Source organism: Mus caroli, chromosome 5 (genome assembly GCF_900094665.2).
Source record: "Mus caroli chromosome 5, CAROLI_EIJ_v1.1, whole genome shotgun sequence".
Taxonomy (NCBI): Eukaryota; Metazoa; Chordata; class Mammalia; order Rodentia; family Muridae; genus Mus; species Mus caroli.
The window spans coordinates 84,639,893-84,662,322 of record NC_034574.1 but is presented as its reverse complement, the minus strand read 5'-3'; the positions used below and the strand labels follow the sequence as shown (position 1 = coordinate 84,662,322).

General features: G+C 42.5%; 1 protein-coding gene across 1 annotated transcript in view; it reads right to left on the bottom strand.

The window, feature by feature from the left end:
- Parm1 (prostate androgen-regulated mucin-like protein 1) overlaps window positions 1-21,737 on the bottom strand; it is a 108,263-nt gene extending 86,526 nt beyond the window's left edge. Inside the window, exon 1 of the mRNA XM_021163493.2 lies at window positions 21,442-21,737. Coding sequence (XP_021019152.1) covers window positions 21,442-21,484 — 43 coding nt within the window. The 5' untranslated portion in view covers window positions 21,485-21,737. The remainder of the gene's footprint in view (window positions 1-21,441) is intronic.
- Window positions 21,738-22,430: the final 693 nt, after the last annotated feature.

The window sequence follows — 22,430 nt, the reverse complement described above, 5'->3', positions numbered from 1 at the left end:
CCTTCCTTCCTTCCTTCCTTCCTTCCTTCCTTCCTTCCCTCCTTTCTCTCTCTCTCTCTCTCTCTCTCTCTCTCTCTCTCTTTCTTTCTTTTGAGAAAAATGTGTTTTTATTGAAATTGCTATGTGGCAGTTATTACACTAGAATATACAATGTCAAATCGCTCAAATTATTTTTTTAATTAGTCATCACTGATTTTTACTTCATATGATTTATGAACATAGGGAATTAAAATGATAAAATTAGTTCAACATTGAACTACAATTATTCTTACTAAAAATTGTCTACATTTTATAGATATATTTTAGTGATTCTTTATCTTTTCATGTATATTAAAGCATGAAGGGGAATGATTATACTGGAAATTTAATAGATACTACATTTCAATGTATTATTTTTTAAAATAACTTTTTATTAGATATTTATTTACATTTCAAATGTTACTCCTTTTCCTGCCCCCCCAACTTCTTATCCAATCCCCCTTCACTCCCCTCCCCAGCTTCTATGAGGGTGTTTCCCCACCCACCCACTCCTACCTCCCTGCCCTGGCATTCCCCTACCCTGAGGTATCAAGCCTTCACAGTACCAAGGGCCTCTCCTCCCATTGATGCCTGACAAGGCCATCCTCTGCTACATATGTGACTGGAGTCATGGGTCCCTCCATGCGTACTCTTTTGTTCATGGTTTAGTTCCTGGGAGATCTGGGGGCTGGTGGGGGGGGTCTGGTTGGTTGATATTGTTGTTCTTCCTATGGGGTTGCAAACCTTCAGTCCTTTCTCTAACTCCTTCATTGGGAACCCTGTGCTCAGTTCAATGGTTAGCTGCAAGCATCTTCCTCTGTGTTTGTCAGGCTCTGGCAGATTCTCTCAGGAGACAGCTATATCAGGCTCCTGTCAGCAAGCACTTCTTGTCCTGACTTTCTTGATGATGGACTCTAATCTATAAGCCAAATAAATCCTTTTCTCCCCAAGTTGATTTTGGACAGTGTTTTATCATTGTGATAAAAATCCAGACAGCCCATCTTTTAACTCTCTGCTTAAATCTATGTCAAAGAATCTTTTCAATAAACTCCAACTTTACTTCTTGTTCTGAAATTCTGTTCTGCAGTGAAATCAAGATCTTGACTTCACCTGAGCAGAAAATGAACTCTGAAAAGAGGTCTCAGACTGTTGTCAGAGGCAGTGTAGAGCTGTCTCTGGCTTATCTCTCCCTGCTTCTATTATTCGAAGTGGCTTCTAAACTATTGAGCTTTGTGTATTAAGGAGGAGGGTGTTGTTGTTGTAGTTGTTTATTTTTGAGTTGAGGATTGATCTCAAGGCTTCACTATGGTAAATAAACACTCTATCACACTGTCTACCCTTAAATTGGGTCTTTTGTGATACTCTTATATTGGACTCTGGTGAACGACACAAAGACCAAGAAGTCAAAGCAACCATGGCTGACTTCTGTGCCCATTGACATGACTCAGCCATTTTGCCTCCTCCATTTCCTGATCCACAACTTGTAAGGTCAGCTTCTGCCTATGGGGCAGAATGAGGACAAAATGAATGGGAGTGATGGAAGCTACAGCCCAAGTGAGCTTGAATAATTGATTACTAAAACATTCTGAGGAGACCTGCAAGGTTCTTGTTGTTTTAAAGAAGTCTAAATCGTTTAATGGTCAGTATCACAAAAAGAATGTCAGAGTTTGACGTCATTGGAAGTACAGAACCAAGGTATTGGGTAACATCTGCAGGTCTTCTCTCAAACAAAGCAGTGACCATCAGAACACACCCAACATTTGATACAATTCAGGCAGTTCATGGACTTCCAGGCGTTCATGTGGGAGTCAGCAGAGTTTGGGAAACCCTCAGGTGAAGAAGCCATTTTCAATCACAAGCAACAGATGCCCAAATGACCACTTACTCCATCTACTTAGTGGATGGCTGTGGGGGTGATGCTCTTCTCAGTGACCTTATTCCAACTGTGCAATACATTTTTAAATTAGGTTCCTGAAAACATTGTAAGTTCATTCATTAGACTTTATTTCAGTCACCAGGACATGGCATTTATAATCTATATTAAATTAAGCCTATGCAGATCTTAATCATTTCCATAGAAGAAGCTGAATTTCTATTTCAAAATGGTGTCATACAAGGAGAAAGCACTGACCCAGCTAACCTAGTATCCCTTTGAAAGCCATGGCCTGAATCTTTTAGCTAACATTACATGACTTCAGCCTCAATTTTTATGATGGATTTTGATCTGTTAATCAGGTTGCCAAAATTTACACAGCTTCCAGGTAATTTCCTGTGTTATACAGAATTTCTTACCACAAAGAATAAAACCAAACCAAACCAAACCAAACCAAACCAAAACAAAACAAAAAAAAGCAAAAACAAACAAACAAACAAACAGCAACAAAAACAAATAACCTCCCCTCCCCAACCCCCCCAAGTATTACTTAGGTGTAATGTTTTTTTAAAAATTCATTTTTATAAAATCAAGAAAATAAATAAACAGTATAAACTGCACATTCAGCACAATGAGGGATAATATGACTACTGCTAATGGGACCCACTACCTCTCCTTTATAGTCAGCCAAAGGAAATTACTCTCTTGCAGGTGCAGAGTGGGTGGGTGGGTTGGTGGGGTCTTCTGAATATTCTAGGGTAGGCCATCTGCATCAGATGTGTTAAGAAAACAGGCACTCAGGACTATTTAGTGCATAACAAGGACGAAGCTCTGCATTGTTCTTGTAGTCCAAGGCAGGAGCTGCATTTGAGAGGGGAAGCCATGTAGTCAAACACAGGTTAGGTTAGGGTGCTTACAACTCTTGAGGTTGGTGTGGGGATGCAGCTCAGTTGGTGGGGGTATGAGTAGAATGCACAAAATCCCATGGCTGGACTCCAGCACCATCTAAACTTGACCTGGTGACATGACACACACCTGTCATCCCAACACTCAGAAGGTGGAGGCAGGAGGATCAGAAGTTCAAGGTTATCCTTGGCTACATAGCAAGTTTGAGGCCAGTCTGGATATAGGAGACCCTCTCTTAACAGTCAAACAAACAAAGAAACAAGAAGAGGAGGAAGAGGAGGAGGAATAAGAAGAAAACAACTGTCAATGATTATATAGCAAAGAATATAGGCACACACCTCAATCCACGCTGCTACTGTTGGCAAAGCTGGACCAGAATAAATAACAGATCAAAACAAGCAAACAAACAAACACACACACAAACAAACCATTAAATACCAACACTCTTCCTATTAGTAAATAGCATGTGCCAGTGAATCTTGACTCTCTGGTTCAAATTTTCCACAACTTCCCAGAAACCTCAAACCCAAGCCTGATTGTCAAGGACTCCTTAGTCATTTATTTTATTGATAATCATGTCAGAAGGCTCTTGGTTCTTCTTGGGTAGTTCTTGTTTGAACAGTGGCTGTGTCCTCTCAGTAATTTCCAGAGACATTTCCTGTGGCTGTTTGGGGTCTATTCAGGACTTAATTCTAGTTTTCCCTGATCTTTCAAGTCAGATCTCAAGTTGTAAGGAATGCTACCTCTGAAAAGGTAGCCAGTCCAAAAACGGAGGAACTTGTAAACTTCTAAGTTAGTTTGGCTTGACAAAGTAGATAGCAGCTTCCGTCACCAGCTGTGACCCAATTCCAGCTTCATCAGTCCCTCCAGGGTTGGAGGGGCCCCAGTTTGCTTGCTTCCCCAGATCATATGTCTCTGGAGAGCCCAGTATGTTCTCAGATGTCAGTAGTAGAAAAGCTCACTTTCAAACTTACACGTTTCTTGTCATTTCTTTTATTCTTTGAGAGTTATCACCCAGTCCGATCTCCCATGGAAAAGTTTGGTCAACCAAAACATGTGCCCCAAAGCAGACATATGAGCTGCCTGACCTGCTTACCTCTTATATAACCAAGATCTCTAGATTAACTCTTTCATCTTAGATGTTTCAGAATAAAGTAAAATAAAATAAAATAAAATAAACCCGGCAAACACTGAAAGCTACTAAACCTCTTTGCTCCTGGTTGCTCAGGCACCAGTGTTGGTTACTAGGGTCTTTCTGTGTTGTTTTGGTGACTCCATGACTCCCTTTGAGATTTTTGAAATATAACGACACAATTCTCCCACGTTGCAACTTCTTATCTCCTCGTGAACCTGGTTCTCATCAAAGAGATTTGTGTATAGACTCAGGACTTGATCCCTCTCTTCTCTTAGCTACATAAGCCAATAGCGTAAGTCATTAAATCTTCTAGGGATAAAATTATATTTTTCCAGAGAAAGGACTTTCAAGTGCTAATTTTCATTCTGAATAGCTGTAATTAAAAAAGGTCCTCAAGTACGCAGGTTCAGAACCAAATAAATATTTCTGTTTGTGGTTATTACTCAGAAAAGAGACATATGATTATGGGTCTTATAGTATAAACTATTTTACTTGTCTGTGGGAGGGAAAGTAAATTTTAGATTCTCTAGAAATATGTGGATCATTTGAATATTAATTTTCTCTAATGAGACATCTTATGTTACTCGAGAGCCTTTAGAAAATTCTAATTATTTTAGTAAGGAGGAAAACAGAAGAAATGTATTACATCATACATATCATACGCCCCCCTCCCCCCACGCAGGGCCACATACCTACACATTCACATACAGACACACACAGGCACATACATGGGCACAGTGCACACATATATACTTTCACAGGCATACACACTCACACACACACACACACACACACACACACACACACACACACACCAAACCTTCACAATGACAAACAGACTCATAATCTCCTCAATTGTAACAACTTGTGCATTTCCCAGAGAGGCTTCTCACCAGCTCTTATAGTCCCACACCTCGCGCTACTCTGCGCAGAGCTGAAAAAGGGATGCTTTCACAAATAGATCCCGTCCCACACAGAGGGCAGGCTCCCTGTCTCCGCAGGGCAGTGAGCATCACTGAGAACAAGTAGGGGCTAATTTCATCCCCTGCGGCCCCTTTCTCAGCTATACAGTATTAAAAGCGCAGGGAAGAGGTAAAAGGGTGCTGAGAATTTCCCATGGGCACCCAAAATAGCACACACACTATTGCTATTGCCTCGTCCAAATCAGAAAGTTCTAGGACCACTTTATAGCCTCTCACATGTGGCAGGCTGGCCTGCCAATCAAAGCTGCTATTGGTTTAGTACAATCTGTTCTCTCTGGAGTTGTAGTGGGAGGCATTGAGAACCTGATTAATTTAGAATGCTTGTTTCCAGTGATCCTCATGTTTTAGAAATGTGTATTTCCTTCCTTGTCTTTTTTCCTATTTTTTCTCTTGTCCATCACAATGCATAGTGTGCTACTGTTAATGGTCAGGAACTAGGTAGGATATCTCCTTGTAATAAAAAAAATACTGTTTTTTAATCCCCACTGAATTGAGATGGAGAAATATCTGATCTACACGGCCTCAGTCTTTTGCCATCAAGAGGAATAAATAAATAAGCAAGCATAGGCCAAGTAAGACCCCGAGCTATTAGAAGCTGGAAGGGGGAAGAAAGGTTCCAAGAGAGCAGAAGCCTTGATTCCAGCTTCCAGTTTTCAGACCTGTGAGGGAATAAATGGCTGTTTAAAGCCATACAATTTTTTTGTGGTAATTTATTACATAGCCTAAGGAAATGAAGACAATAAGCTAGTTTATATTTATACCAAGCTTGGCAGGTTGGCATGGACAGGGGGACAAGAAGCTCCCAAGAGTTTGCAGGGAGTAATGTTTAGGGACCAGACTGATTTTTGCAACCTCTGTTGCTGGACAATGAAGACAATAGACGACAGTGCCCCAGGAGGGCCTACTTCCTTCTGAATGACTCTAGTCTTAGTTGGTGACACCAGAACAAATCTCTGGTGTCCCAAGTTCAAAGGAGGAAAGTGTCTTTTTTAGTGACATTAAAAACCCAGAAAGGAAAGCTCCTTTGATATATCCCTTACACCACAAATGCTGGTGAGGCTGAGGAGAGAGGGGCCACCTATGACAATCACTAGGTTTGGCACCTTCTTCCATCTCCATAAGGAAATTTGCTATCAAAAGCTGTCATTTGCTGGCCTGCTACATTCTGGAGGGTTTGTTTGATTTTTAGCTTTGGAGGAATCATTTATACTTATCTTGGAGAAATGTACATGACTGTGTATTTTTAAAACAATATCATCAACTGATTTTTGTCTGTTTGCTGTTTTATTCTGTTTTGAGACTGGTCCCCAACTCACTATGTGTGCAGCTAAGGAGCCTTAATATTTGCCCCTCCTGACTCACCCGCATGCCGGAATTCCAGGCTGGTTTATAGGCTGTTTTTATGATACATTTCAAAGGTTAAGCTGTGGTTTGCAAGAGCAATCTTGTGTTTAAACAAGAATACACACCTATAAAGAAACAAAACTTAAGCATTTTTTTCCCTTTCCCCAAACAAATCCTTTCAGAGGATTGTCTGGACTGCCTTTTTTCTCGAAAAATTCCCATAAAGGTTAGCACTAGCTCTACTCGTTGAGTCTTCAGGAGACAGTCCTTGCTGTGTTCACGTGAAATAGACAGAGTGAAATTTTCTTCCCTAAGAATGTGCTGGTGGTGTGACTGTGCAAACATAGCAAGCATCTTTGGAAAGCAATTATAATTCCTTTCTAAATCTTGCTTGCTCCTGTGTCATCAGGCCACTGGGCTCTGCCAAGCTTCCTCTCTGTCTTCTGTGTTTCTTCTAGGTCCATAGGGTACCCATCTTTGAGCAACTCTAAATTTACACACGTGACATTGTATGTTTGATGCTTGTGATAGTGTATGTATGTATCTATATAGGTATTACTTTTCCTGAAAGTCAGTCCTGTGATGCTCTGTGATCATTTATATCCCTGTGAGTGGCAGTGGACAATGTATTTCTGTTGATCTGTGTTAATATATCATTTTAATAACTGACTATAAGCCTTTGAGACTTCACTCTGAAGGAGAAAGGGCAAGGTTGGAAGGGCTTCCCTCCCGCCCTCGAAGCCAGGGAATTTAATGTTTACATGAAAACATGAGTCTACATTTTGCCAACAGCCAGCTGTGAGACCTTGGACTCCACATCTCTGAGCTGCAGTTTCTTTAGTTCAACTTGACAAGCATTGAACATTTGCCCCATGGGTTCTCGGAATGGAGGGGCATGACGCTATGACATGCATCTGTTCTGTAGAGACTGAGACACCCAAGCAACTCAAAGAAATCCTAGAGCTTTCAAGTTGGCAAATTCTGGTCAGTAGAAAACAGTGGAGAGAGATGTGCAGCATGAGGCAGTAGCACTAGCAAAGAGTCCTGGAGGGACTCAGCAGGTCTTCCCTTCTAGAGATTGATTCACCAAGGATGATGTATGTGCTTCTTAGCCTTTTATGACATGATTACCCATACTGCCTTGTCCTCTAGAAGAATCCCAAGTCACTTGTTAAAAGGGTGGATCTTATCTCTGTATCCAACAGGGAGGCCTGGCAAACCTCCTTTCTATGAGCTCTTTTAAAAATAATTTTAATTTTTTATTGGAAATAGTCTTTTTTTTCCACATAAGACATTCTGGCTATTTTCTCCCCACACCACCATTTCCTCTAAGAAATTCCCCATCTTCCCATGCACTCAAATATGTACCCTTCCTATCTATCTCTCTTATTAGAAAACAAACAAGCAACTAAAAAAAAAAAACAAAAACAAAAAACAAACAAAACAACAACAACAAAAGAACCAAACACATACGGACACAGAGATACACACACAGAAATCCCATAAAAACATAAAAGCCATAGCATATAAGAAAAGACCTATAATGTTAAAAAAAAAAAAGCTCCAAAGAAAGCACTATGAGACAAAATATATCTCCAAAGGTACTATTGAGTTCATTTTATCTTGGCCAACTCCTGCTGGGCATGGGGCCTGTTAGTGTGGATTATATACCCAGTGAGATGCCTTATTTTATTTTATTTTACTTTGCAAGTGATTGTCAGTTGGCGATAGGCTTTGGGTTAGGATGGAGACCCTGTCTAAAACCTTTTTCTAACAAGAATTTAATCATCTACCAAATGGAATTCTGTAATGAATTCTGTAATGAATCCCTCCATAACCTTTACAGAATTTCAACAATCACTAATTGGCCACCATTTCTTCATATAATTATCACAACCTATTTTTCTACTCCCATATTATTTTGAAGCAAATCTTAAGAACAACAGCATTTCTTCTGTAACTATGATAAGGTTGTTGGAAAACATTGTGTTTTCCAACATTTATTATCATGGTTAAACTAAACAAAACCTTAGCCTCGTTAAACAGCAAGTAAGTGTTCTCTTTCACAATAGTGTCCTAATCTTCATGATTTAATTTTAGAGATTTGATTGCTTCCGAATCTGAGTAAGTCACACAGGTGGAATTGGCTGCCCTGTTCATACCTCTCTGTTTAATCTTACAGACTTCTCTTCTCCCTGCACATCTTCCTCTCAACCTCTTTCTTTTATTCTCAATAATCTATTTATTGGAGAAACCAGGCTGTTGATTCTGCCGACACTCCTGTTGTCTGCTGCTTTCTGATTTCATTCCCATGATATTCACTATCACTTTCCCCAGTTGATTGAAGAAGCTCCATGGGATGTAGGTCTTTTTAAATGTGACAGGGCTATATCAAAATGGATGGTGTGGAACAGACAGTATCTAGTTAAATCCACATGTGATGGTTTGTATATACTTGGCCCAGGGAGTGGCACTATTAGAAGGTATGGCCCTATTGAAGTGGGCGTGGCCCTGTTGGAGTCAGTATCACTGTGGGTGTGGGCTTTAAGGCCCTCATCCTAGCTGCCTGCAAGCCAGTATTCTGCTAGAAGCCTGCAGATGAAGATGCAGAACTCTCAGCTCCTCCTGCACCATGCCTGCCTGGACACTGCCATGCTCCTGCCTTGATGATAATGGACTGAAACTTAAATGTTGTCCTTTATAAGACTTGCATTGGTCATGGTGTCTGTTCACAGCAGTAAAACCCTAACTAAGACACCACACTTCAAGATGTAGGCAGCCTCTGATGATCAAAAGCCACTGACTCACAAGGCTGTGCATGAAGGTGACAGTTTCAATTGTGCCTTCTGGACTTCCTAGCTTCAATACTTCTACAGAGACAGCTGGCATCTCACCACCAAATGTTCATTCACACACTGGTGCACTCACAAAATAGAGACACGGTGAGATCCAGAAACCAATCAGTGAACAATATTTGATTCTCTGTAGTTATGTGTTATTTTAAAAAATAATTTGTTGGCTTATTAGCATCCTCTAGTGAAGATCAATAACACCTGTATTATCTCATTGTTCTAGTTTCAAGATCATTTTGTACTCACAAGCAAACACATTTAGGAAGTTTCAGTCTATTACAATTATTATTCTTATCGATGATCAAATTGCACCATCTTTGGTCCGTAAGTTTCATTAAACATCTTTGAGTCCTTTCGGTAAGTCATGAGAAGGTCTTTACTTCCTGATCTAGCAAAATACTGCAGTCATCTAACCAGGCATGCTGGTGTTGGCTACCTCCATGAGGAGCTATCATTCTGTTAGGGAAAATGGCACTTAGACTCCACCATATAAATATCTAGGAGAGTCCTATGCAAATTTGAGTCTGTTCCCCTTTCTTAGTAGGGGAATAGTCAATCCGACCTGGCTTGAATGGGTCTCCAAAAACTAATGATCTTGTGTGAGGACAGTGACCTTAAGAAGAGATGATGCAAGGCAGGTTTACAACCAAGGCTGTAACTGCGAGGATCAAAGTTGGAACACAAAATGACTTAGCAGCTATATTGGCAGTTCAAGATGGTAAGGGTAGAGATGCATAAAGGTGAACACTGTAGGTTCAAATCCTAGCTCTGTTTCTTATCAACTGTATGTGACTAGCTTAATACTTAAGTTTTGACGCTCCGTGCCCTCAACTAAAAAATGGGTACAAGTATTGCATCCTTCATAAGGCTATTGGAGGATCAGATGATGCTGTAGAGGAGAGAGTGATACGTGGTACCCACTAAAGCTAAAAATGTAACAAGCTGGTCCCAATCGATGTGTACAGTTTTGTGGAAACTGAAGGAGTTGGCTGGAATCAGGCCTCTGCTGCTTCTTGTCCTATCTGCCTATCCAGCAGTGTCTCCAGCACACCTGCATTATTCTCTAAAAATGCTGCAGAGGATTAATAATGGCTCCTCTAGCATCTTCCTAAACCACATTTTATTGATTGCTTTATTGAAAAGATGATATCATATATTGAATGTTGCCAAAGGAAATAAATAAATAATATATTCTTCTGAGGCGTATTTTTCTTATTTGATATCTAAGTCGACAACTTTCACTTTGAGAAACTTAGGGGTTTTTTTTTTTTAAAGTAGATCCCATATGCTGAAGAGATTTTAGTTTTTAGAGGAAGAGAACTCTAACATGCCTTAAGTGCTGATCTGATAGCTCTCAGAGCACCTTAATGATCCAAGATGGTGGTCCTCAGGAATGCCTTTATAGCACGTGAGCTTTAGAAAACGTAGCATTATTATGTTGTCATTCTTTTCCGGAACCTTCTCTGCCCATTACGTCAGTGATGCCCTGCAAGCCTTTCTGAGGTGACTTGCCTCTCTATGGTTTTATTTTTAAAGGCTCCATCAAAAAGACTTTTAAGTCACTGTGTTGAGAATTCCAACAGCTATCTTGCGGTTATTGTAGCCGCATGAACTGTTGCAAAAGATGGACTTGAAATATTTATAATGTTATTGAAAAATTCAGAGAAGGAGGGAGAAAGGAGAGAGAGAGAGAGAGAGAGAGAGAGAGAGAGAGAGAGAGAGAGAGAGAGAGACTCACTGTATCCTTATCCTTCCAACTCCTTTTAATGCAGGCACACATGTATTCTAAAGCTTTCTTTTTCCATATATTTCCATATATTGGCAACTATAAACTGTAGCCATGTCTACACAGTAGCCTAGCCCCGCCGCTCTTTAAAGCAGTCCCTAATGCTGCTCTGGATGAATGTTGACTGTAGACTGGCGTCTCTGAGATGCTCTGCTCTCAGCTTTACTCCCTCTGTAGCCGCAGTTGATTTTGAGATATGGGGTCCCACAACTATCTTTTCATATGGTGTGCTCTTTTTCCATCCAGGAAGATATTTGGCCCTGCTTGTCATCTTGGTCATTTCATGTGCTTCTCATATCATTGTTCTTGGAGCAGAGGGGGTGGGGGATGGTTGGGCAGCAGATCACCTGTATTGCGATGGCAGAGTCTTAACACTACTACTGCAATGTGAACCCAGGTCCACTTGAGCTTGATACCTCTCTGTACATAGTCAAGGCTGCTGAACTTAGATGGCAGTGAGTTTTCCCTTCTCAAGAATGGACAGATGGAACTCATGAAGTAAACAAGCCATATGTTTTAAATAAAGCATCGTTTTTCCCTCACAAGTTACTTCTCCAAGTTGATATCATCAAGATCAGTAAGCTCCTACATTTCTAAAGATCTCTTTCTGGTAGCTCCTACATAAGCAGTCATTCCAGTTTTGAATAAGCAAGAAAACACAGATAATTTTGGTATGCTAAAATGAGGCGTGTGACATGTGACATATGTAACATGATGGGTAACTCTAACATCAAACATGTCAAGAGCTGTTATCTACCTGCAGGATAAAGGGTACCTGCAGTACCCTTCCATCCATCCTCTCTATTCTAGGACACAGGTTTGATTGTAGCTGGAACTTCAGCATCAATTCTTTCTATTGCTTGGAATAAAACTTTAAGTTCATATTTCAGCCTCATTAAGAATGATGTAATTCAGAGTCTCTAAGGCCAAGAAAGTCCCCATTATATCCTTGAGCATATTAGTGACCGACTTAACACTTTCAACACTCAGGGTCGGAATTTACTTAACTTTTTCAGGCTTTCCTGGGATACTGCCAGTTGTATTTCCTTTAGACTCAAATCACTTTCCTCACCAAGCTAATTTTAGTTATTGAGAAAATTCTCAAAATGGTTCAGATAAGTGGCACTCTATCGTACCCTTAGCCTCATCCTTTCTAGCTGAACTCAAAGGTGACATTTTTATTTTTAAACTGGCCAGAGAGTTAAGAAGTTTCAACTAGTCTGAACTGATGTCCACAGTGTGGGGAAAGGCTTCAATTTAGAAAGAAGAATTTCAGAATTCCTTATGTGTACAATAGCAGATTTAAAAGCTTAGGTAGATTTTGTTTATCCTTCTTCTCTGTAGAGTGGGGACCAAACACCTAACTACTGTCTTTATAAAACACTATGTGCAAGCACTACTTGGCATAAATACCCTATAGTCAGCAAATTTTCCATGTCTCATTTTTAGATGAGCTATGAAAAATTTTGGATTAAGTGTTTTGCCTATCTTGCAAGTATCTTTTGAGCACCTACTATGTTCCATGACATATTCTTTCTCTGAGGACAAACATTCCTGTCTGCTTAAAGTTGTGTTGTAGTTCGAGGTAGCAGTGAGGGATGGAGAGAGACAGGAAGTGAAGGAGGCACAGACCAGAGTTAGATAAGTGCATCAGGAACACAAACTTGGCAGGGAGATTCTATTGTAATTTCAACACATCAGTCAGGTTAAGGGTCTATTGGGAAGGTGTCATTTGGGTTCTGCAATGTCTCTCAATGCTTCACTTATTAAAGGTTTGATTCCCAGTTCCTTGTTGGTGAGTGTTGGTGGAACCTGTAAGAAATAGCTTAGTGAAAGCTCTTAGCCCACTGGAGGGGTGCCCTCCAAGGGCATTATGGGAAAATGTTCCCTTCCTTTTGTTCTCCTATGCTCAGTCAGAGGGTAAGCAGATTTCTGTCACCCTATGCTTCTACCATGAAGTATTGTTTCAACACAGTCAGCTATTGTTTGGGAACTGAAACCTGCCAAGCCAAGTCAAAAGGAATCAATCCCCCTCTCTTCTGGTTATGCTGAGTATTTGGTGTAGTTACAGAAGCGTGAACAACAATGACACTCTAGAGGAAGTTAGGGAATTCTCCGTGAACACCAGAAGAAAGTCCGTTCCAGATAGAGGAGTCAACCATTGCATGCTATAAGGAAGACGGCAGGGGAGGAGTCGGGGTGGGGTGGGGGTGTGTTGCTAGGGCAAAGTAAGCAAGTGGACACCAGCGAAGAAGACAACCAGGTTCAAAAGCAAACAGATTAGATGTTGATTGTCTCTTTGTGGATTTGACTTTCTGTCAAGTGTAGCAGGAGGCCTTTATAGGACCTAACCTGGAGCAGTGACACCCAATGCCCAGGCATTTCTGACAGACCCAACATGTCCCTATGCAAAGCAGATCTCAGGAAGAAAAGTCTGAGAAGTGATGGATCTAGGAAGCCATTGCAGTACTCCAGGAAAAAAGATGGTGGTGGCTCTGCTCAAGACCAGAGCAATGGAAGTGCTTGACTGAATTGTCTTAAAGTACTGAATGGAGGATGCTGAGAGGAAGAGGGCCTACTAGCTCTAAATTTACATTATCTATTTTCACTCAAACATCTGATAATCTTCTTGCTTCCCTTTAACTCTGGGCCCTTGTTATGCCCAAGTCATCTAGGGAAAGTTTGGCTAGCTCAAGCCATGTTCTTAACCTGTTTCCATGTATAATTATAACATCACACTTCCCTCCTAAGCATTTCCTAGAATATAAATGATGAAAGATCATTTGTTCTTGAAGGTTGACCTTCTGTCCCTGTTAGATATAATTGATCAGTGCTTCAAAGAAGGAGAATTTTTGGGCTTTCCTGTAATGATGTCACCTCCATCAACATTGCAATTTTTAAGGCAAAATGCCCAGGACTCCTTGTCACACAGCCATGCTTTGTTGCTCCCTTTTTATGTGCATGTTGACAGACATGCAGCCAATCCACCCAAACCTTGCCTTCCTACCAGGCCAAGAAAGAGGTCCTCAGTTTCCCAGACTTTGTAAAGATTCTTGCACAAGCAAGTGACAGAATGGTTCCCTTTTACTCCCTATTGTATTCCCTCTCTCTATTAGAGACCTGTGTCTCTGCACCTGGGTACCAAGAATTTGAACACTTGCATAGCAAAGACTTTACCTACAGATTCATCTCCTCAGTCCTCTAGTACTCACAATGGTGAAGTCACCATCATGGACTTATAAGAGTGGCAGGGAGCTACCTGAGTCCTCTACCATGCAGGTACACAAGAGAAGGCACCATGTACTAATGAGAAACTACATTCTTATGACCCAGAACCAATGGCATCTTGATCATGAACTCAACAAACTCTGGAATTGCTGAAAAATAATTGTTGTTCATAAGTTACCAAATTTGTGGACCAGGGTGTTATAATAGAATGAGTGGATTAAGATCTCAGAAGTTCCGAACTTTGTCTCTGTAACTCCTTCCATGGGTATTTTGTTCCCCATTCTAAGAAGGAATAGAGCATCCACATTTTGGTCTTCCTTTTTCTTGAGTTTCATGTGTTTTGCAAATTGTATCTTGGGTAGTCTAAGTTTCTGGGCTAATATTCACTTGTCACTGAGTGCATATCATGTGTGTTCTTTTGTGATTGGGTTACCTCACTCAGGATGATATCCTCCATATGTATCCATTTGCCTAAGAATTTCATAAATTCATTGTTTTTAATTGCTGAGTAGTACTCCATTGTGTAAATGTACCACATTTTCTGGAGCTGAGGCAAAAGAAAGGACCATCCAGAGACTTCCCCACCCAGGGATCCATCCCATATACAACCACCAAACCCAGACACTATTGCATATGCCAGAAAGATTTTGCTGACAGGACCCTGATATAGCTATCTCTTGTGAGGCTATGCCAGTGCCTAGCAAATACAGAACTGGATGCTCACCATCATCTATTGGATGGAACACAGGGCCCCTAAAGACGGAGCTAGAGGAAGTACCCAAGGAGCTAAAGGGGTCAGCAACCCTATAGGAGGATCAACAATATGAACTAGCCAGTACTCCACAGAATTGTGTCTCTAGTTGCATATGTAGCAGAGGATGGCCTAGTTGGCCATCAATGGGAGGAGAGGCCCTTGGTCTTGGGAAGATCATATGCCCCAGTACAGGAGAATGCCAGGGCCAGGAAACAGGAGTGGGTGGGTTGGGGAGCAGGGTGGGGGGAAGGTATAGGGGACTTTCGGGATAGCATTTGAAATGTAAATGAGGAAAATATCTAATAAAAAATGAAAAAAATTTCAGAAGTTTTTCTAATCATCTCCTAAGAGGCTAATGCCATCAGTAGCTTTCCATCATGGATGTAATGATGGGTAAATAAACTCAGTGATAGCTTATACTTTGGAACTATACAAAGCAGGGAAGAATATCACAAATGTAAAACATAACATTTTATTAATTATATGTCAGCAAATACAATGTGAGCTAACCAATGATAGTCCCAAATTTAGAACCATGAGCAGAAAAAACATTCCCTCTCTACCTAATTCCTTTCACGTTCAACACCCATATTGAACATTATGCCTTCATGTTCTTGCTTATGGAAAAGAAAATCAGAATTTGGAATGTAAGTAGAAGCTGTATTCCATCACTTACCATTCATATAAAATAGACATGTTTTCTAAATATCACACCCGATAATTTTCCACAATTTTCTTTACTTAACAGTTAGCTATTCATAGATATTTTTTCCTGAGAATAAAGAGTGCAAATGTCTTCCAAAATTAAACAGCTGAAAAGATTTTTTTTTTAAATGTCTACCTTAAAATCTGCCTAATGTGTTGCCTCAGGGCCTATATAGCCACAGCTTTTTAAGTGATACCAATAAATCCATCCAGCAGGAATTATGTAAAACTTATATAATTAATATTTGTAAGATGTCTTAAGATCTTGGCAAGAGAGTAGATGCTGAAATCCAAAGCTATTCTATAATTTTCTCTTTAAATCAGCTGCCAGCTATATTCCAGACAGCTTCTAAATCCAGCTATAAGCAAAAATATTGCTACTATTAGACATATACTATTTCTTTTAAAAATGAAAGGGTCAGAAAGGTCCATTATGAAGGCTGAAAGAAGCCACAGAAATGCCAGCAGTTGGTCAGAAGCATATACGCAGTTAATGGGCACCGACTCAGAATCAAAACATCTCACTAGAGTGCACACTACCCCGTATCCTAATGGATGCAGTTCTTAACCAAGAGAACTGCTGTTAAATCTCCATGCTTCCCCCACAAACAGACTTTTACTGACACGGTACTAGCCGGCTAAGGCCCCATGAAACAAGGGTCAAACTGAAGGTCATCTTACAGCAGGTCCATCCCATAGGTGGTCTGAAGATGAAAGGCCTAAGTAGAGTTGCCAAAAACGTACAGTACTCCCTGGTGAGCTCGAACATTACACAGGCTATATTTAGAGTCACTATTTATTTGAAATTCAAATATAACTGGACAGACTCAGTTTTTATTTACTAAATGTGGCAACACAGGGCCAAGGAAAAACCAAGCTGGAGCACCTCCCGCCTCTTCATGAAAGCATCTATGGACAGAATCCTATGCTTCTCTACTCCAGCTAATGGGTCCTACTACTTAGAAAAATGACAAAGCTTTCAAGGTCTGTAAACAACATTAAAAACATAGAAATGAAAGAAATGGGCTGTGCTGGAGTAAAAGATTATTATGATATTTAAAGGTACATACGCCAGGAAAGTGCTACATCAGTTCCCATCTATTCCCAAATGTAATAAACGGCATTCGCATGAGTCTGGCTTTGTAGTCACACTGCGTGTACATTAACCGGCTGATAACCTCTTAACCCCACATCTCCAGAGAGAAGGCAAGTACAGGCTGCAGCAGACCTGAGGCCTCTGCTCCTTAGAGCTGGCATGCCTTCTGCAGGAAACATTAACTTTTTCACTTGGTGTCTCATGAGCTAGGCAAATAGTTGTTGGCTCCTAGCCTCTGATTTAGAGACAGCTCCTTTAAAGAGAAGGTACACAGTTCTGATGGCTCTCATAGGAATCTTTCATTTGCCACTGGTTTCACTGAGAGAATTACGTGTTTTTAAAAACGCCACTCTACATTTTTGTAGGTGCCGGGCTCCCCTACCGCACCCCGGAGTGAAAATGACTGTTTTAGAAAGTTGTTTTAGACTGTATGAATACTTGACCAGTATTTTCTTCATAAAAACACAAACAGAATTAGACCAGGTCCAGGTCCGAGGTTCAATTAGAGATCTAGAGAAAGTCACCCACAGTCATCAGATAAAATGACCCATTTAATAGGAATTCTCCCCAATGTGTTGCTCTGGGGAATCTGACCTTTCAGATTTAGCTGACTTGGGCTTTCTAAATACACCATTTGCAAAAGTCCTTGTTGAGAACATTATTTTACTTTAATTGTAACTGAACCTCCCCCCCCCCACCCTCCCCACCTCATCACGGTGCTGTGTCTGAACTAAGGCATTCTTAACCTTTTAAATTAGGCATTTAAGTGGCTCAGTTGACTGTCTTCCCAGTTTGCATACTGAGTTTGCTGGAACAGTCAGCCTTAGCACGTTAGTGGCAGTCTGTGATCTGCATAGTTCAAGTGCAAACACATCAGCTCTGCCTTCGGAGGGGGTGAGCTGTATGTTCAGTGCTGAATATTGTTATCGTTATTAAGGTTAATAGGAGCGAGGGCTAACATTACCGAGCATTTTCATGTCCCCAGTGCTGGATGCTTGTAGGTAGGCTCAGACAGTTAACATTTGCCCCCACCTTACGAGGGGATCCCCTCCCCTAATTTTAAATATAAGGAGGTAACAGGTGGTTAAGGACTTGCCCTGAACTAAGGTAGGTTCTGTAAATAGTCAGGCTGCAGAGTCTACCTGCTTCCCACAAAATCTTTGTGCCACAGGACAACATAAAGAGCTTGTGATTTTCAGGTCTCTTCATAAACAGGAAGATGCCCCGTCTTTCACTGTGACCAGATTTCAGGTGAAAGGGATGCAAGCAACTCTCTCTTGTATCTCTCACAAACCTTTCTGGAAAGGAGGCTCCGTTTTCAATATCTTTGTAATACAGCTGCCAAACTGACCCACATGAGGACTTGTGTGGGCAAAGAGCAGTATCTGACATTAGTCATCCAGAGAAGAGGGCTGATGGATCCAGAACACACACACACGCACACGCACATGCACACACAGAGACAGAGACAAAGACAGAGAGAGACAGAGACAAAGACAGAGAGAGACAAAGAGAGAGACAGAGGCAGAGACCAACAGAGAGACAGAGATACAGAGATAAAGAGACAGAGAGAGGCAGAGAGAAAGAGACAGAGACACAGAGAGAGAGACAGAGAGAAAGACACAGAGAGATGGCAGAGAGACAGAGAGACAGAGGCAGAGAAAGACAGAGAGAGACAGAATCGGAGACAGAGAGACACAGAAAGACAGAGAGAAAGACAGAGAGAGACAGAGAGAGTCAGAGACAGAGAGACAGAGGCAGAGAGACAGAGAGACAGAGAGACACAGAAAGACAGAGAGACAGAGAGAAAGACACGGAGAAAGAGAGAGAGAAACAGAGAGAGACAGAGAGAGAAACAGAGAAAGAGACAGAGAGAGAGAGAGAGAGAGAGAGAGAGAGAGATCACAGACTATACCTCTAGCTCTCTTGGTCTTGTTTACCAGAGGACCAATGAGTGTTTCAGGGTGTCTGGGAATGGGGGTGCAGTTACCTTTCTGATCCAGGGCTAGGGTAAGCAGTGCAGACCCAGAGCAGGAGAAGTCAGACCACTGGCTTCTCATACATAGGGGACTGTTTGTTCTTACATAATGAAAGTTTTTTGTTTTCTTAAGTGTGTAAAAAAAAAAACATTTGAATGTATCTATCTATATACCTCATATATTTGAGCCTTTTTTTTTTTTTTTGGAATGGGGCCACCCAGCTCCAAGGGGCAGCCATGACAGTGGAGTGAGCTAAAGCAAACGCAGAGAGGAGCCTTTTGGGACAGAATACTAGTCATGTGGCAGTTTCTGGCCTTCCTCCCTGTATAGATAGTTCTTTGGCCAAACTGTGGAGACTCAGGACTGGACTTTAATTCACATGTGTTACTCCTGTATATCCCAGGTAAGGTAAATCAGGGGACAAATGTCGAGCTGCCTCCTGTCAAGGCTGCAGATAAGGCACGCATATCTTTAAATGCCCATTGTATGCACTGGACAACGACACTATGCATACAAACAAGGATTTGTTAAGCTAAACATTAAAGCCTGGCTATATCACTGTCTCTGGCCCAATCAACGGTCAGTTTCAGGGGTTTGCTCAACTTTTTCTGAATCTTCTAACGCCGGCGGTGGGAGGAGGGGGGAGGGGGGCATCCTCTGGTGAATAGCTTGCCATGAGAGCCCCCACTACAAGCTGCCAGAACGTGCCTGCTGTTATCCAGAGCCTTCTAGAAAAAAAATATGTCAGCCTGAAAATCCTTTACTTTGGAATGCAGAGACTCTCATGAGGTATTTATGATATTTTTTACATGATTTCCCAGCCTATTTATGGTAAGCAGCTTTATTAACAAACTGTCCACGGAAATAGTCATTCAAATTCACAAACTTCAGAGAAAGCTGCTCTCAGTCTCTTGTCTCCCTGTCTGGGACGGCAAGGTGTATAAGTAATGAAAAAGAGGCAATACGTCTTCCTCAGCCACAGCAGCCTATGACCCTGATGGCTCTGCTCCCACTTAGAAGCCTGGAGGGCACAGAGCTGGGGCTGCTCAACCAGTCTCTGAAACAGCAGCCACCTGGCTCTGGGGGAGGGGATTGAGCAATGCTTGTCTCTCAGCAGAAAACAGCTGAACAGTAAGACTAGAGAATCAGCCAATCAAGCACGCACCAACCAGTCAGTCAATCAATCAATCAATCAGTCAGTCAGTCAGTAAATCATCTTATTCGAGCTTCTTGTTAGGATCAATCCGTTTTTGCTTTTGATTTGCCAGCTTTTGATTTTGAACAGAGATGTTCAAAAATATTAAGGAAATAAATAAATAAATAAATAAATGGATAAAGGGGCAAAATCAATTCAGCAAACAAAAATCTATCCATTAGCCAAGTGCAGGTTTTCTAGGCTTCCTGAATGGGTTCCCTTCCGCATCCGTTTGTAAACATCTGTCCTTTGAGGACCAGGGAACTACCGTTGGCGACAATCCAGCTGGGAAGGCTATTACACTTTCATATCTAAGGGCTCCTCTCTCAAGAGGGCTGCACCACGGAAGCCGAATGTTCCAGAAAGATCCGCAGGCAGGTCTCCAGACCTTGCAGATCCAGGAGCAGAAAGGTTCTCTCAGACATTAGCATGTAGGGAAAACACCACCAGGCTATTGGCTCAGCTGGGAAACTTTCCCATAAACTGTCTTATCCTCTGAGAGCCCCAGGGAAGCTTCTAGCTTCTTTTCAAGGAGTTGTGACTTTCCTTGAGTGGGGGTGGGGAGGCACATTTACAGGAACCCAGGCAATTCAAGAGGGGAAACACACGGACTAAAGCTCGAATCTCCAATCAGCTTGTACTAGGAGGCTTCGGGGCATTCTTGGATAAACAGACCAGACTACTCTCTTGGGTTACTCTCCCCCTGCCCACCCTCAGACCCCGAGTCTAGTCCGGTATCCATAGTCCTTATTGGGCTACGTTCTTCCTGGACAAAAACCTAGGTACCGAACTCCAGAAGGTGGTGTCTGGTTTCATCTCTGCAGTCCGCGGGTCGGCTTGGGTTGAATGTCCAAGGTCGTGGCTGCTAGTAGTCCCTAGACCCGGGTGAGATAGATAGACCGGGATGGGGCAAAAGGGGGTGTGTATCCTACTTTTACCTAAGTTACTAGTTTCATACAGAGGGCCACAGTTTTGGAAGGCTCTTGGCCACAGTAGACCTGCAATCTTCAAACAGTGATCATAAGCTTGACCCTAACATGGGCCGCTGCCCCTGTGACTGTTTGTGCCGCATCATCCCTAAGCCTAAGTAAAAGGGACGCCCGGAGTTCCAGAGACCTCTAAGTCCTGGAGCGCTAACCAGTCAGGTTGAGCGCACTCCATGCTGAAGCCCTCCTAGCAGCAGCTTTGTCGGACCCCTGCCTGGCCTCTGTATCCCACGTCCGGACAAACCACTGGCAAGAAGTGAGGTCTGGGGCCGTGGCAGGTGCGCCCCAGACCTCAGCAAAGGAGAAACCACAGAGACCTTTCGTCTCCGTGCGGGGTTCTGTGTTCTAAGGCGCCAGATAGCCAGCCACCTGTTTCACAGAGAACGAATTTGTGGGGGGCCCAGGATGCCACAGCAAAGACCCAGTCGTCCCTCCCTTCCACGACCGCCAAAACCGCACACCTCAAATCTAAGTGCGCACACCCCTGCAGACCTACCACCCTCCAGTGGTGGCTTATTTCCTGGTGTCGTCCCTCTTCCCATCAGCCGGACCCTGTGCTGCCTCCCCCAAGCCCCGCTCTTCCTAGGACCGCGCCAAGTACCTGCGGTGAAGATGCAGAGGGCGATGAGCACCTTGCAGACCATGTTACTCCGGTGCTCGGTACCGAGCTGGATGCGACTAGAGAAGAGTTTCCTGGGTCTGACCAAGTGCTTCGGGGCACCGGCAGCTCCTCTTCCGACCGGGTGGGCTACGGGAGGAGCGGGGACGCCAGGCGCGATGAGTCCAGGCAGCTTCGGTGTCTGGCGGCGCAAGGCGAAGTGGTGGTGGCGCGGAGAGTCAGCTGTGTGCCCTGCGGCGCCAGGCGCACTTCTGCTCCATCCCAGCTGCCTGAGCCCAGGACCCGCCTGCGCCGTCGCCAAACCCCTCCCACCCGGCCCTCCTGCGAGGACAGGGCCACCCCCTGGCCTTCTCTCTCCTGGCGCACAGGTCCCAGGAGTCCCGGCCCAGAGCGGCCTCTGCTGGACAGCGGGAGCTAGACTTGAGCTTTTAGTGGATTCAGCCACAGCTCAGGGAGCTTTGCACTGTTCTGGAAGCTAAGGCAAAACAAAGTGTGAGTGGGTCCCTGCCCTCAGGAATCCAACTCTGTTTCGCTTATGAAAACTCCTTACCCTTAGAGAGGCGACCTAGAGGTCATCTCAGAGAATCAACACATTTCTTTCCAAGTATGGGATGAAGACCTTTTCCCTTCATTTCTGCAAACAGCCGTCTGTGTACATTAAACTCTCACCGCACTTCCTGGTGCCTATTCAACTTCCCAGCCAGAGGAAATACCACTATCAGGTGATGTAGATGATCCCCAGATAACTAAACCAGCCGTCGGATTAGTTACTATGCTAAAGTTCCCTCTACTAACCCAGAGACATAAACCTTACTATTAACCAGGTAAGAAATCAAAGGCATTAGAAATTAAGGAATGTGTCATGTGCATATAGTTTGTAAGAATTGTTTGTACATCACGCCTATAAAAACAATGTAAAATAATAATAATAAATAAGTTTTTATGTAATAATAATTAGTGCTAATAAACAA